General features: G+C 51.9%; 1 protein-coding gene across 5 annotated transcripts in view; it reads left to right on the forward strand.

Moving 5' to 3' along the window:
- Positions 1 to 13598, forward strand: part of CAPZB (capping actin protein of muscle Z-line subunit beta) — a 138751-nt gene that overhangs the window by 57119 nt on the left and 68034 nt on the right. For all 5 annotated transcript variants that reach the window (XM_027521951.1, XM_027521959.1, XM_027521933.1 and 2 more), the window contains exon 2: positions 9325 to 9414. In XM_027521951.1, the coding sequence (XP_027377752.1) occupies positions 9325 to 9414 (90 nt within the window). The remainder of the gene's footprint in view (positions 1 to 9324; positions 9415 to 13598) is intronic.

Consider the following 13598-nt stretch of genomic DNA (forward strand, 5'->3'; position numbering starts at 1 on the left):
GCCAGGCGGGGCTTCTGCTCAGAGAACAGAGCAGTTTGAAGTTCCTGCGTGTCCTTGAAATTACACTCGCTGTTTTAAAAGGGCACACGCAGTCGTACACACGCCAGTGAGGCTGCGGCATCGTCTGGTGGGGGGCAGAGGGGCCCCACTGGAAAGCTCAGGCATCTCAGACCCCTCGTTTCTAGTAGGTTCCCTTGACCTGTCTGTCCTGCCTCTTAAAGTCTTTGGCCCTCTCGTCCTCTCCAGCCCCACCCCTGGTCACATGGGCTCCCCACAGGCGCCACGGGCCTCCTCCTGTGTCAGTTACTGTTGCCGTCTCAGAACCACTCCAGAACCTGGTGACTGCAAAGAGTCGCAGTCAAATGTTATCTCCATTGGTTCCAGGGGCCGGACATTTAGGGGAAAGCCTTGGCCAGGCGGTTCTGGCTCAGGATCTCGGGCTGTTGAAGCCGGCAGCACCTGCAGGCTGGCCAGGGTTCTCCCTTCACTGTCCAGGCGTCTCTTCAGGTGGCCTTTCTTCATCAGGTGGCTCTTCCTCACAGCGTGGCTGCCTCAGGGCGGCTGCGCTGGGCTGCAGGCCTGAGTGTTGAGCGGGCGAGGGGGAGGATGAATGATCTTTTATGGCTCAGAAGTGACCGAGGTCAGCCCTGCTGATTGTAGGAGTCGGAAAACTCCCTGTTCCAAGAAGGGGTGGGGGAACGTGGACTCCACCCCTCAGCGGGGCAATGGCCAGAGTCTCGCTGTAAGACGGGCGAGGGGTGGGGGAGCTTGTTCAGGCGGGATTTTGGAAACTAGTCTGCTTCATTCTCTACAACTTGACAGTACTCCTCTCAGTCCTCTGTGGAGAAATCTTCGGGGGCTCCTGATCGCTCCTGGAGAAGCAGGTTTTAGAGTTTAAAGGCTGAGCAGAATGGCACAGAAGCTGTACTTAAGAAGTTGACCAGCGCAAAGCTGCTGGGAGCACGGAGGTTCCGTTCCATTCCCTGGAGCCTGCCGACAAAACCGCTGCCCTCTGGGGTTTGGGCTGAAGCCGGCCTTGCTCTGACCCCTCGCTCCTCCTGGGGCCAGGCCCCAGTCTTTCCCAGCCTCTCCATCTTGCTGCACCCATGGTCTCTGCGTTGGCCTGGGGCACCCTTGCTCAGCCAGTAATAACGGGTCGTGGACACCGTCCCCTCTTTCTGAGGATCTTTGGTGGTTCCTGGCACCACTCGTGCACATTTACTCCCAAGGTGTCTCATTTTTGTGGACAGAGGTGTTTATTGCATTAAGCTTTGAGCTTATCCCCGGCTAGGACACGTCCTGTTCTCTGCACCCCCGCCAGGAGATGGAGTCGCTGTTGTTGCTGATGATTTCCGAGTTAGTCTTTGCCCTTGGAGTTCCTGCGGCCGGCCAGGTTCCACTGTGTGCAGACGCTTGGCAGCACCACCCGGCGTCTGACAGTCCCGTAGCAGGTCTCTTCAGCTGTGGTGTTTTATTTGACTTTCTGTCCTGAAAGAGTATTAGCAGTGGTTTTACTTGTCATCAGGTGATTTTAAGCAATTCATGTGTTTCTTCAAGCCGCGTGAGAAACCAGCAGAGTGAAAACGTCCCCTCGCTGTTGATGTCCTGAAAACACAACCGCACCTCTGACGCCGTGAGCCTCACCAGTGCAGAGCGGGCTGGCTGTCCCCTCTGTATGCGACACCCTAACAAGGGCTCCTCTGCAGTCTTTCCCTGTGTGGATTCTGACTGCTCCACGAGCTCCTGGAGACAGTGTCAGAACCAATGCTTGTCACCTTGGGAGCACTCAGATTATTCAACAGCTAATTGAACGGGTAGAGAATTCCAGAGTGACGCGAAACAGTCATTCTTGTCCTTTTTACCTTTCAGCCTGGAAAATGCCACCAGTAGGAAGGGGGAGCCGGGAAAGCTCCTTTGATGAAGGGGAAGTGTGTCTAGGACCAGTTAGGATTTCAAAGGAACCGTGTCGTGGAGACCCCTGGTCACGGGGTGACTGGACAAAATAAAGAGCCTGGAAAGCCTAGGGAAAGAATTGACTCACGACGAGGTGCGCATGCGTGCACGTGGTGTACCCGGAGCTGCCCCGTCTGCAGCTCCCGTGTCCCCTCGTCAGGGACCTCACACTCACCTCAGGACCCTGTGCTCTTCTGTGGCTGGCTCCTCGAGTGTCGGGACTAGGTTTCCTTCCCTGCGCCCGGTTCAGGGCGCTCAAGGCTCGGTGGTGGAGCTGAAGCCTAGTTGCGGGCCTGCAGGGGCTGTTGAAGGGCAGGACGGTGCAGCAGGTGCGTCTGCTCTTACCCTGGGGACGGTGCGCAGCCCACCAGGGGGAGTCTTAGCGTCCTCTCCCCAGATCCCAGGCCGTGCGGCTAAGACCAAAGCAGGGCACTCCTGACCCCTCTAAGGGCTGGAGGCAAAAGCCCCAAGAGGCCTTGAGCTCCCTGCCCTGGGGGAAGATCTTAAAGGGGTTGCAGAGCTCCCTGCCCGCTTCCTGCCAAGCTGCTGCAGTTACCCAGGTGGTGGTTGTGAAGGGGTTCTCACTAGGCAAAGGCGAGGCTCTCAGCGCCCGGTCCTGGCGCTGGAGTCAGACGCGGGGTGGGGGTAGGTTCCACGCAAGAACACCTTCCTTCTTCCCCTCCTCAGGCTTTAGACTCTGAGCTCCTTGATCCCAGTGCCTGTCCTTGCTTGCTCTTGGTTTTTTTTTTTTTTTTCCGTGTTACCTTTAAAAAATATTGAGCGAAGTGAAACAGTGACAATGAAAAAGAGAACTCAGAAATCAACCTGTGCGTATATGGTCAATTCACTTTGGATAGAGGAGTCACGAATGAGTATACAGTGGGGACAGTCTCTTCACTGAATGGAGTTGGGGAAATTGGACAGCCACGTGTGAAAGTCTGAAACTGGACCCCCGTCGTACACGGCACACACATCAGCTCAGAAGTATTTAGATCCCTGATAGCTGTAAAGGACCATGCTAACATATGTGTAAGTTTAAGCATCCTGATACCATGAATATCTCTGAGTCCATTATTTCACGCAGGACCTCGATGAATGTCGAGTTTTATTTTTCCCTCGTGGCTCCTTGTCCCTCTTCTGAGTTTTGTGTTCGTCGTCCCCTCGTCTTGGCAAATGAGAAGGAAGGCCTTGCTGTGTCAGTGTAGAGTGTGTGTGCACCGCGTGTGGGGCTCAGGGCTGCTGGGCTGTGAGCTTCTGGGAGTGGCCGCGCCCTCTGTAGCCCTCTGGCACTCGCTTCCCCAGCCCCACTCATTCCATTTCTGGGGCCACGCATGTTGCTTGTAGCTGTGCACCAGCCACGTTTTCTTCATCCTCCTGTGCTGTTTCCTGTTTGGACCTCTAAGGATTTGGGATGACTCCCAAGCAAAGGGCTCCAGTTAACTATAATTTAAAATATTTTTGCAAGCTGTCATTAAGTTTTCCCATGTTGCTTGGCTTTATGGGAAGCTTTTTAGTCATTTACTAATTTAACGACAGTTAGACATCCTTACTCCTTGGAAGGAAAGTTATGACCAACCTAGACAGCATATTAAAAAGCAGAGACATCACTCTGTCAGCAAAGGTCCGTCTAGTCAAGGCTATGGTTTTTCCAGTGGTCATGTATGGATGTGAGAGTTGGACTGTGAAGAAAGCTGAGCGCCAAAGAATTGATGTTTTTGAACTGTGGTGCTGGAGAAGATTCTTGAGAGTCCCTTGGACTGCAAGGAGATCCAACCAGCCCATCCTAAAGGAGAGCAGTCCTGGGTGTTCATTGGAAGGACTGACGTGGAAGCTGAAACTCCATTGCTTTGGTGAAGAGCTGACTGATTTGAAAAGACCCTGATGCTGGGAAAGATTGAGGGCAGGAGAAGAGGGGACAACAGAGGATGAGATGGTTGGATGGCATCACCGACTCAATGGACATGGGTTTGGATGGACTCTGGGAGTTGGTGATGGACAGGGAGGCCTGGCGTGCTGTGGTTCATGGGGTCACACACAGTTGGACATGACTGAGCGACTGAACTGAAGACATCTTTAGCCTTAGAAATTTGTAGTGAGTGTTTCCTATTTAGATTATTAGGATTGATTCAAAATACAAGTTAGACCATTTTGCAGTAATATTTTAATGCTTTCAAACTCAATACAGTCAGAGGACTGTCTGGAAGGAAAGCCTGCATGCTGCTGGCGCTTTGGGGGTGAGGCTGTGGTCAGTGCGTTGGAGGTGGGGATCTGTGAACAGGCTCCTCGGAAGCATGGGAACAGTGTCTTTTCATGTGGACCTTTTCTGGTCAAGTTATGTTGTTCCTTTTTCTAAATACTGAGCTTCTGGTTAATCCCTTCTGAACTTCCCATTATGTCTGAGTTAAAGATTCAGTGTAGCTAGGCTTCTTTTAAGAACTTTCCCTTGTTCTCAGGAGTATTGTTAACATCTAGTTGACATTATTTCCAAAGACCAGACGTTTCAGGGTTACGGGTAGTCTGTGAGTTAGAATTGTACGTAAAATGCTCTGTGCGTGTGCAGTTTTCCGGATTCTTAGCTTTAACCAGAGTCTGGGAGTTTGGAATTCCCCAAAACAATTCTTTTAAGCCGAGGTTTCTCCAGCTTGGCTTTACTGCCCTGTTGGGTCAGGTTGTTGTGGTCCGTCCTGTTCATCGCAGGGTGTTCGTTCAGAAGCGTCCTGGGCGCCTTCCCACTGGGTCCCCTCCTGCACAGGGATGACAGCCGAAAATGTCTCCGTACGTTCCTCACGTCTCCTGGGGGCGCTGTGGGGAGGGCAGAATCAATCCCAGTTGAGAAACGCCCGTTTATTTTTTTTAGAGTGGTTTTAGGTGTGCAGCAAAGGTGAGCAGAAGCTGCAGAGATTTCCCCTGCACCCTGGGCCTCTCCTGCTGTTGGCATCCCCCGCGAGCGTCAGAGCTGACGCACCTGCCCTGCATCCTCATCACTCAGAATCCATGGTTTTCATTCAGGCTCACTCTTGGTGGTTGTACATCCTGTGGATTTGGACAGATTTGAAACGACATATCCCCCTGATCCCTGCACACAGCACGACCAAGCAGGCAGGCGGGTCAGCCCATGTGTGTGTGTGTGTGTGTGTAGGCAGGTCAGCCCGTGTGTGTGTGTGTGTGTGTGTGTGTGTAGGCAGGTCAGCCCGTGTGTGTGTGTGTGTGTGTGTGTGTGTGTGTGTGTGTAGGCAGGTCAGCCCGTGTGTGTGTGTGTGTGTGTGTGTGTGTGTGTAGGCAGGTCAGCCCGTGTGTGTGTGTGTGTGTGTGTGTGTGTAGGCAGGTCAGCCCGTGTGTGTGTGTGTGTGTGTGTGTGTGTGTGTGTGTTTTCACTGAGTCAGGTCCGACTGTGACCCCATGGACTCTAGCCCTCCAGGCTCCTCTGTCCATGGGATCTCCCAGGCAAGAACACAGGAGTGGATTGCCAGTTCCTTCTCCAGGGGATCTTCCCGACCCAGGGATCAAACTCACATCTCCTGCCTTATAGGCAAATTCTTTACCACTTGAGCCACCAGGGAAGCCCTGAATGACACATGCCTGCCATTATCACCATTATATATAGTATTGTAATACAGTTTCACTGCCCTAAAATTCCTCTGTGCTGTGCTGTTCTCATCCCTCTCTCCCTTCCAACCCCTAGTAGTCACTGATTTTTTTTTTAAAATTGTCTGTGTAGTTTTGTCTTTTCCGAAAGGTCGTAGCTGGATTCATACGGTATGTGCCCTCTTCAGATCAGCTTCTCCCACTTGGTGGGCGTGCACAATTTGCCTCCTGCGTACCCTTTCATGGTGTCATAACACCCCATTGTCTGTGTTACCACAGCTTCTTTATCCACTCACCTACTGAAGCCATCTTGACTGCTTCCAAGTTTTGGCAATTATGAATAAAGCTGCCATAGACAGTTGAGGGCAGGCTTTCGTGAGAACATTTGTTTCCAGCGTGGTTGCTGGATTGTGTGGCAAGAGTATGTTGAGTTTTGGAAGAAACTGCCAAGCTGTCTTTGGAAGTGGCTAAATAGCAACCCACTCCAGTGTTCTTGCTTGGAGAATCCCAGGGATTGGGGAGCCTGGTGGGCTGCCATCTGTGGGGTCGCACAGAGTCGGACACGACTGAAGTGACTTAGCAGCAGCAGCCCCGTTATGCGCATCCTCCGACAGTGAATCGGAGTTACTGAGGTGCCACGTTCCTTTCAGCTTTTGGTGTTAACAGAATTCTGGGTTTCGTCCATTCTAATGGACGTGTAATAGTATCTCATTTTGCTTTGTATTTCTCTGGTGATGTGTGATGTTGAGCATCTTTTCAGATGGTGCTATTTACCGTCTGTGTATGTTTGATGAGACATCTGTTAAGGTCTTTGGCCCATTAGTTTATACTCTTCAAGTAGTTTGACTTGATTCATTTAGGGTTTTCTCTTCTTGCCTGGCCAAGGGAATACAGAGCTATTTACAGAGTTTTGAACAGCTAGCTTCTGTTGAGAGCAATAGGAGAGACTTCCGGGTTGCCTTGAGTGGGCAGATGTTATAAAATATTTATATTTTACAATATTTTTAAAAATTGAAATATGTACTTGTGTGCATACACAAAAGCACTCCCAATCAAATATATACTAGTATGTATTATGCATTTCACAAGTATTCTCTAAATCATCCTGACGACTCTGTGAAGTAGATAGTATTCTCATTTTATGGATTACCAACCTTTAAAAGTAAAATAGCTGGTTATTTTACCAGCAAAATGGACTTATTTGGGAATTGCAAAGAATTACAGTTCAGGAAAAAATAGCAAAGTGTAGCAAACAAAGGGAAGGAACCTTACTTTATAGAGAAAAAGGAAGTTGAGAAGAGGTGCTTAGAAGGAATGGCCGCTGGAGGAAGGGGAGAATTCGGGGGTTCAGGTGGTGATGTCTTCCCGTGGGCTGGGCTTGCCGCTGGACAAGGAGAAAGCCTCTTTCCTCCTCCTGGAACGCAGGGTCCGCTCTTCCTGTTGGAGTGTGTAATTGGTGTTGTGTGTCGGTGCTTGAGAGCTCCCCCTTCTGGCCGCCCGGCTCCATTTTAAGTGTAGTTTCCTTTCTTCCCCTTCACAGGATGAGTAGATGTCCCTAGAGGTTAGGAAATGTGCCCAAGTCCTAAGCTAATGAGCGGCAGAGCCCAGCACTGGACAGAAGCCGGCAGCAGCAAGTTAGTTTCCGTGTGTTCTTGACCCTAGCAGTACTAAAATGTCTTCATGTCGGTGGGCCGCGTCCCGTGAGCTTGGCTGGCACAGCAGGCCTGGCACACGTGGGGAATACCTGGCTGCTGGGAAATTCCACTAAGTGGAACAAGTGCTGTGAGGTTTCCGGAGTGTGCGTGTGTCTCTGCAGAGCACAGCCTGTTTGTTGCGTCTCAGAATGAATTCTTGTTGATGGACAGGGGTTTTTGTTTTTGTTTCTTTTTTACAAACAGCCTGCTGTATATGCTGTATCAGCTACCTGGGGGGGAAACTGCCTTCAGTTAGCATATGCGTTATGTCTCTGGGTGTATATAAAGCGGGTCTTTGTCCCATAGCCTGTTTGTGATTCATGTACACGGAAGTGCAGGTGGTCGGATTCAGAGTTTATGTTTTATTACTGTCAAATGTAGCATTTCCAGGATTACCTCGTGTAGTTTATAAAGCTTCTGGAGCTTGTTGATTCAGGGCTTTCAGAACTCCTGAGATGGGTCTGGGCAGAGCAGATTAAGGCTGCGAATCAGCCGGCGCCTCTGGCTGGGTGTGTAGGGCCCCGCCCGCCTCATGAGCTTCCCAGCGTCGCACGCGGTGGTCTGCCCCGTCCTCCCAGGCCCGCCTGTGTCACCTTACTTCTGGCTGCTGTGCCGCAGCCCTGGCTTCCCTCTGCGTGAGAGCCCACTGCGCACTGAGTTAATCCCTTGCTCTCTCCCAGTCTCGCCCCGATTCAGTTCCTGCCTGCCTCCCTCCGCGGTTTGTTGCGGTTACAGTGCGTGGCGGTGGCTCTCAGCGTGTGTCTACAGCATGAATGCCAGTCTCGCCCCGATTCAGTTCCTGCCTGCCTCCCTCCGCGGTTTGTTGCGGTTACAGTGCCTGGCGGTGGCTCTCAGCGTGTGTCTACAGCATGAATGCCAGTCTCGCCCCGATTCAGTTCCTGCCTGCCTCCCTCCGCGGTTTGTTGCGGTTACAGTGCCTGGCGGTGGCTCTCAGCGTGTTAATCCCTTGCAGTCTCCCAGTCTCGCCCCGATTCAGTTCCTGCCTGCCTCCCTCCGCGGTTTGTTGCGGTCACAGTGCCTGGCGGTGGCTCTCAGCGTGTGTCTACAGCATGAATGTTGTTTGTTTCTTTTGGCCGTGCTGGGCCTTCATTGCATGCGAGCTTCTCTCTCGTTGCAGAGCAGGGGCTGCTCCCTGGTTGTGGTGCGTGGGCTTCTCATTGAGGTGGTCTCTGTTGTTGCGGAGCTCAGGCTCTGAGCGCAAGGACTTCATAGTTACGGCTCGTGGGCTCAGTAGTTGAGGCTCCTGGGCTCCAGAGCACAGGCTCAGTAGTTGTGGCTCACGGGCTTAGCTGCTGAGGCAGGCGGGATCTTCCCGGACCAGGGATCGAACCTGAGTCTCCTGCATTGGCAGGTGGATTCTTTACCAGTGGGCCATCAGGGAACCATGCAGTATGAATATTAAATGAAGAGATGAGTGTGAGAGGAGAGCAGTCTTTATCCTCCTGGCCCTGCAGAGCACCGACCCCAGTTTCCGCCCTTGTCCGCCTGGCCACCGGGAGGGAGCTCTTGACTGGAACTGTTTCTGGTCTTGGTCTGTTTTGCAAGGGCCTGGCACCTGGGAAGGTAGGCCCAGCCTCGGATGAATGACTGCAGCCCGTACACGTTGGCGCGCGTCTTGTTCTTTGCCTTTTTTTTGTCCTTGGCTTGGAGCCCATCGGGCAGCCTCACCTGGTGACATGTCCTGACGGTCATGGCGCAGTGACAGCAGAGAACAAAGCCTGACTGCTCCTTGAGCCTTCTCACTGCAGAACCAGTTAGGAGTCCTACGTCTGCCAGCCTGTCGAGGTGGAGAAGGAAAGTGCATGAGACTTTGAGAGCAGGGCAGCTTTCCGAACTTCTCGGCCCCCTTCCACAAACGTAACTATCTTTTGAATCCTCCACTTGAGACAGATGCTGCCGTCCTGGGGGCCCGGCCGGTCTCCCCCCGGGAGCCGTGGCAGTGGGCTCGCTGCAGGCCTGTCTGCTCTCAGGACACCTGCGCAACCTGCCGCTGTCGGAGCGGCTTTGAAACAGGGGGTTTGGTGTTTCTATGGGCAGAATGACTCAGACACTCCTGTTTATCTTTTGGCAGAGTGATCAGCAGCTGGACTGTGCCTTGGACTTGATGAGGCGCCTGCCTCCACAGCAAATCGAGAAAAACCTCAGTGACCTGATTGATCTGGTAGGTGCCTTGGTTGTGCGCTCGCATCTGGGGCTGCCTTATTCACCTGCTCCACGAGGAGTTCAGACCACACCAGACACTGCCTTCCCAGCTGGACGCCACCGCTGCCTCATGGGGCTCCTCTGGAGAGGAGAGGAGCTTCCGCTGGCTGCCACTCCTCCTGAGCGGCTGTGCTCATAAAGCCAAAGACGGGGGCTCTGAAGCAAATGCTGCGCCCCTTCCTCAGCTGTCTTGCTTCCACCCTCCAGACGCTTGCAGTTAGGCTTGGGGAGGCGGAGCTGCACACACACAGCAGGACCTGGCTCCGGCTATGCCAGTCTGCCGCTGTGGGCGTTTCTCCAGCCAAAGCAGGACAGAAATCCAGCCTCCCAAGTGCCTCAGTGGCTTCACTTCTAGCTTGAAATGGCACAAAGCACAGAACTGGGCTTTTAAAGAGCTCATTGCATCTATTTTGAAAATATTTATTTGTATGAGAACAAATGATACAGAAGGGAACGTTTTAGATAGACACTTTCTGTATTGAAAAAATCTCTCACTCTTCAGCATAGGAGACAATGCAGCTTCAACACGAGATCATCAAGAATGATTTCCCTGTGGTCCTCTGTGGAAACTTTTGGGATTTTGTGACAGTATTGATTGGAGTGAAATGCAGTTCTATTTAGATTTCTTCTTTGATTAGTAAAACTATTTTTAAAATATTATATGTATGCACTGAACTGAGATATCACAAAATGATTATTTTGTAATGAGATTTCAAGGTAAGTAAACACGTGTATCTTTTTAAAAAGCATTTGGTTATTCATGTATATATACATACATGGAGTGACTGGCCTCTGGTGCCAGAGAGTCACTGGCACCATAATGTTATTTGAAAATGTTTAAAGTGTTAAAAAAAAACCCCTATGAAACTGTGAGAAATCATGCAAAGAAGTCAGATAAGATCAAGAGACAGCTGAGGTACTAGATCATTTGGCCGGCGGGTTCTGGCCCTGGGTGGCGACCGGAGCCCGCCCCGATCAGCCCCTGTTCTTGTCACTGTGTCCCCCCGGCTTCTCAGAGGGATGATCAGTTGCCAGCTGTGGCTCATCAGTAGCTTAAAGATAGTAGCTTGAAAACTTGTTCATACGCTTAGTGATATCTTTAGTTCCACTGTATGCATTCAGAACAGTTTTACTGGGGAAGAATGTTACTGCAGGAGATGTGGGTCACTCACAGCTGAAACTCTTGCCAGCAGTCCGCAGGGTCCATTGTGCAGCTGTCAGTCTACAGAGACACAGGCTCCAAGAGAGAGGCAGCTGTGTGGACAGAGGCAAGCTGGTGGATGGGACTGTGAGCTTGCTGCCTTTGCTGTGTAATAGTTCTGGAAGGAAGGAAGGAGAAGGGTTCTCCAGGAATAGATGAGAAAGCCGTGATGAGAAAGCCCGCTCTGGGTGCTTGTGATAGAAACGGGGCAAAGGTGGCTAGAAATGGTGGCAGGTCCTGGCCGGGCCGTGAGTCATTTCAGGTGTGAGGGAACAGAGGCTGAGTTGAGATGCACGAAACCCACCGTGTGCTTGGAACTGGGGATCCCACACCCTGCACCTGGCAAGGGCCAGCTCCAGGGCCTAAGTGGCCTTGGTGTGCTCATGAGGTCTGGCCAGCGTACCCTTTGCTCCTGTTGCTTCTTGCCCTGTGAGCTCTGATTCTCTGGGGCTTGTTTCCAGATTTCTCTGGGAGTGCCGTACATTGGGAGTTCTATGTGAAAGATCCTAATTTTTAAACATTGGCTCAGACATCGGATGGGCGTGTGAAATGTGAGTCAGAGAAACGATCTTTGTTGGGAAATGATGAAACATAAAGTTGGATGGGTGGGAGGTGTCCTTAGAAGTCATCAGGAGGGCTTGGATTTGACGTGGCGTCGTCACCATCGCCCCATCACCACCACAGCCTTCTGTTCCCTCAGGCTCATCTGAAATGACTGCTGTCCCTCGTGGGCAGTGCGTCGTGCTGAGCGCTTTCTCTGGGTGGCCTCGGTCACCTGTCAGCAGTCCCGTCGGGTCGCAGCATGAGAGGCGGGCTGGGCCGTGCTGCATGGCTTGTTTTCCTTGGAGAGCTCTAGCTGGCCAGCTGCGGCCCGGGGTAGGCAGAAGCCGAGGGTAGGATCAGGCCCCTCGGCTGGTCAGCTAGGAGGCCACGCTGCTGCTCCTCCGCCGGGCGTCACAGTGCGCCCGGCTGTGTGTCGGTTCAGCTCACCAGTTTAGTTATTACTGTGTTTTAGAGACAGACCAAACAGAGAAGTCAGAAGTGATGAGCAGATTTTTTCTCAGTGGAGTCTCCTTGGTGTTTCACAGGCTGTTTTGTTCTTATGGCAACGGAAGTGTTTTCCTGCAGCTGTGTCCTGTCTCAGTGGCGCCCTCGTCCCTGTCGCAGGGATGTGTATGTAGCCGCTTTGGTGGAAACCTGGTCAGTGGGTTCCTAAGCTGCATGGGCCAGTTCTCCTTGGGCTCAGCAGGGACATCGCAGCGCTGACGGTGAATGAAGGAGTGAGTCACATGCCATCCTTCACCTTGGCCAGATGACAGCCTGCCTCGGGGGTCAGTTTGCAGGACAGCACTGGCCCAGGTGGGGTCCCGTGCTGTGGGGCCCCTGATGGGCCATGGGGAGGAAGCGGCACCCCAGAGGTCGCTGTCAGGGGGCACTGTTCTCCCACCTGCAGCGTAATCTGTAGAAAAATGACTGGAGAGGGGACGGAGGCGGGTGGAGGTGGGGGGTCAGCAGCTAGCGTTTGGTGAGCACGTGCTGCGTCCCCAGGACTGAGCTGGATACTAGTTGTGTTATTTCATCTAATTTTCCAAAAGGAAAAGGGGAGAAAAGGGGCAGTTTTAAAATTCAAACCTCTGGGAATGCTCCCTCAGCCAAACCTTACATATCATAAGCCTTCATCATCTGAGCAAGTGACTTGAGTGTGTTCCAACTGTTTGTAAACTCGAAACTATATCGTAGTACCTGGTTCATAACTAAGCTTCTAAGTAGAGTCGTGACATCTGTCGTTGGCCTCTTTATGTCTGCATACACATTATACGTGGGCTTCCCTGGTGACTCAGCAGGTAGGGAATCTGCCTACAAACAGGAGACCCTGCGGATGCAGGTTCATCAGGAAGACACCCTGGAGGAGGAAAATGGCGACACAGTCCGGGATTCTTGCCTGGAAAATCCTGCGGACAGAGGGGCCTGTAGGACCACAACCTGTGGGGTCTCAGAGAGGCAGACACTACTGATGCGCGCACACTGATTCTCACAATACCCCTCCCGTGTGTGTGGGATCACTCTCCTTTACTGGCTGACTTAAACTCTGAGAAGAAGCAGGTGGTGCTGGGTGCCTTGACCTCGTATCGCTGACACCCGCAGCTACAGATTAAATATGGTGCCTCTTCCTCGTCTGTCTGTCTTACCTATTCATAGGGGAAATGTTAAGTAATTAGTAATCTACGACATTTAAAACATAGACTGTAGTATGGAAAATCATTTAAACTTCACATAATGAAAAACACCCAGAGACTTGAAAGCTGTTCCCTGCGGGCTGGCCACTTGGGATCCACAGCTCACTCTGGCCCACTGCCTCACTGGGCACTGGGGGGGCGCCTCCGTCCCCTCGCCCAGCCGTGTGGGGCCAGCCTTTTATTTAAAAAAAGAAAATTTTTTTTTTGACGTGCACCACTTTTTAAGTTACCGGTTTGTTACAACATTGCTTCTGTTCTGTGCTTTGGTCTTTTGGCTTCAAGGCATGTGGGATCCTAGCTCCCGACCAGGGGTCGAACCCCCCCACCTCCTGCAGTGGAAGGTGGAGGCCTGACCACTGGACCTCCAAGGAAGTCCCTTGTTCCTTTTTTAATTTGAAGTATGATGAGTGTCCAAATGGAAATGGAGCCTGACTCTGCACTGAGTTAGGGTCTGATGAGGCATGCCTCGTTAAAACTCTATGGACGTGCTTCAGAAACCCGCCCGAGGCCCCTGCTGTGCGCTGTGATGGGTTCAGAGCATGTGGGCAGGTTTTGTGGGTCCTGGAAGTTACTTCTTTGAATGTTTATCTTTCATCACTGCTATTTTTCTTCCATTTTCCCTGGGCGTGACAGGTCTGTCTGTGTTTTGTTCTGGTTTTTGTTTTTTCTTTCTAACTGGATGAGCAGAATTCCTTCGTTCTTATT

The sequence above is a fragment of the Bos indicus x Bos taurus genome, chromosome 2, assembly GCF_003369695.1.
Source record: "Bos indicus x Bos taurus breed Angus x Brahman F1 hybrid chromosome 2, Bos_hybrid_MaternalHap_v2.0, whole genome shotgun sequence".
NCBI lineage: Eukaryota > Metazoa > Chordata > Mammalia > Artiodactyla > Bovidae > Bos > Bos indicus x Bos taurus.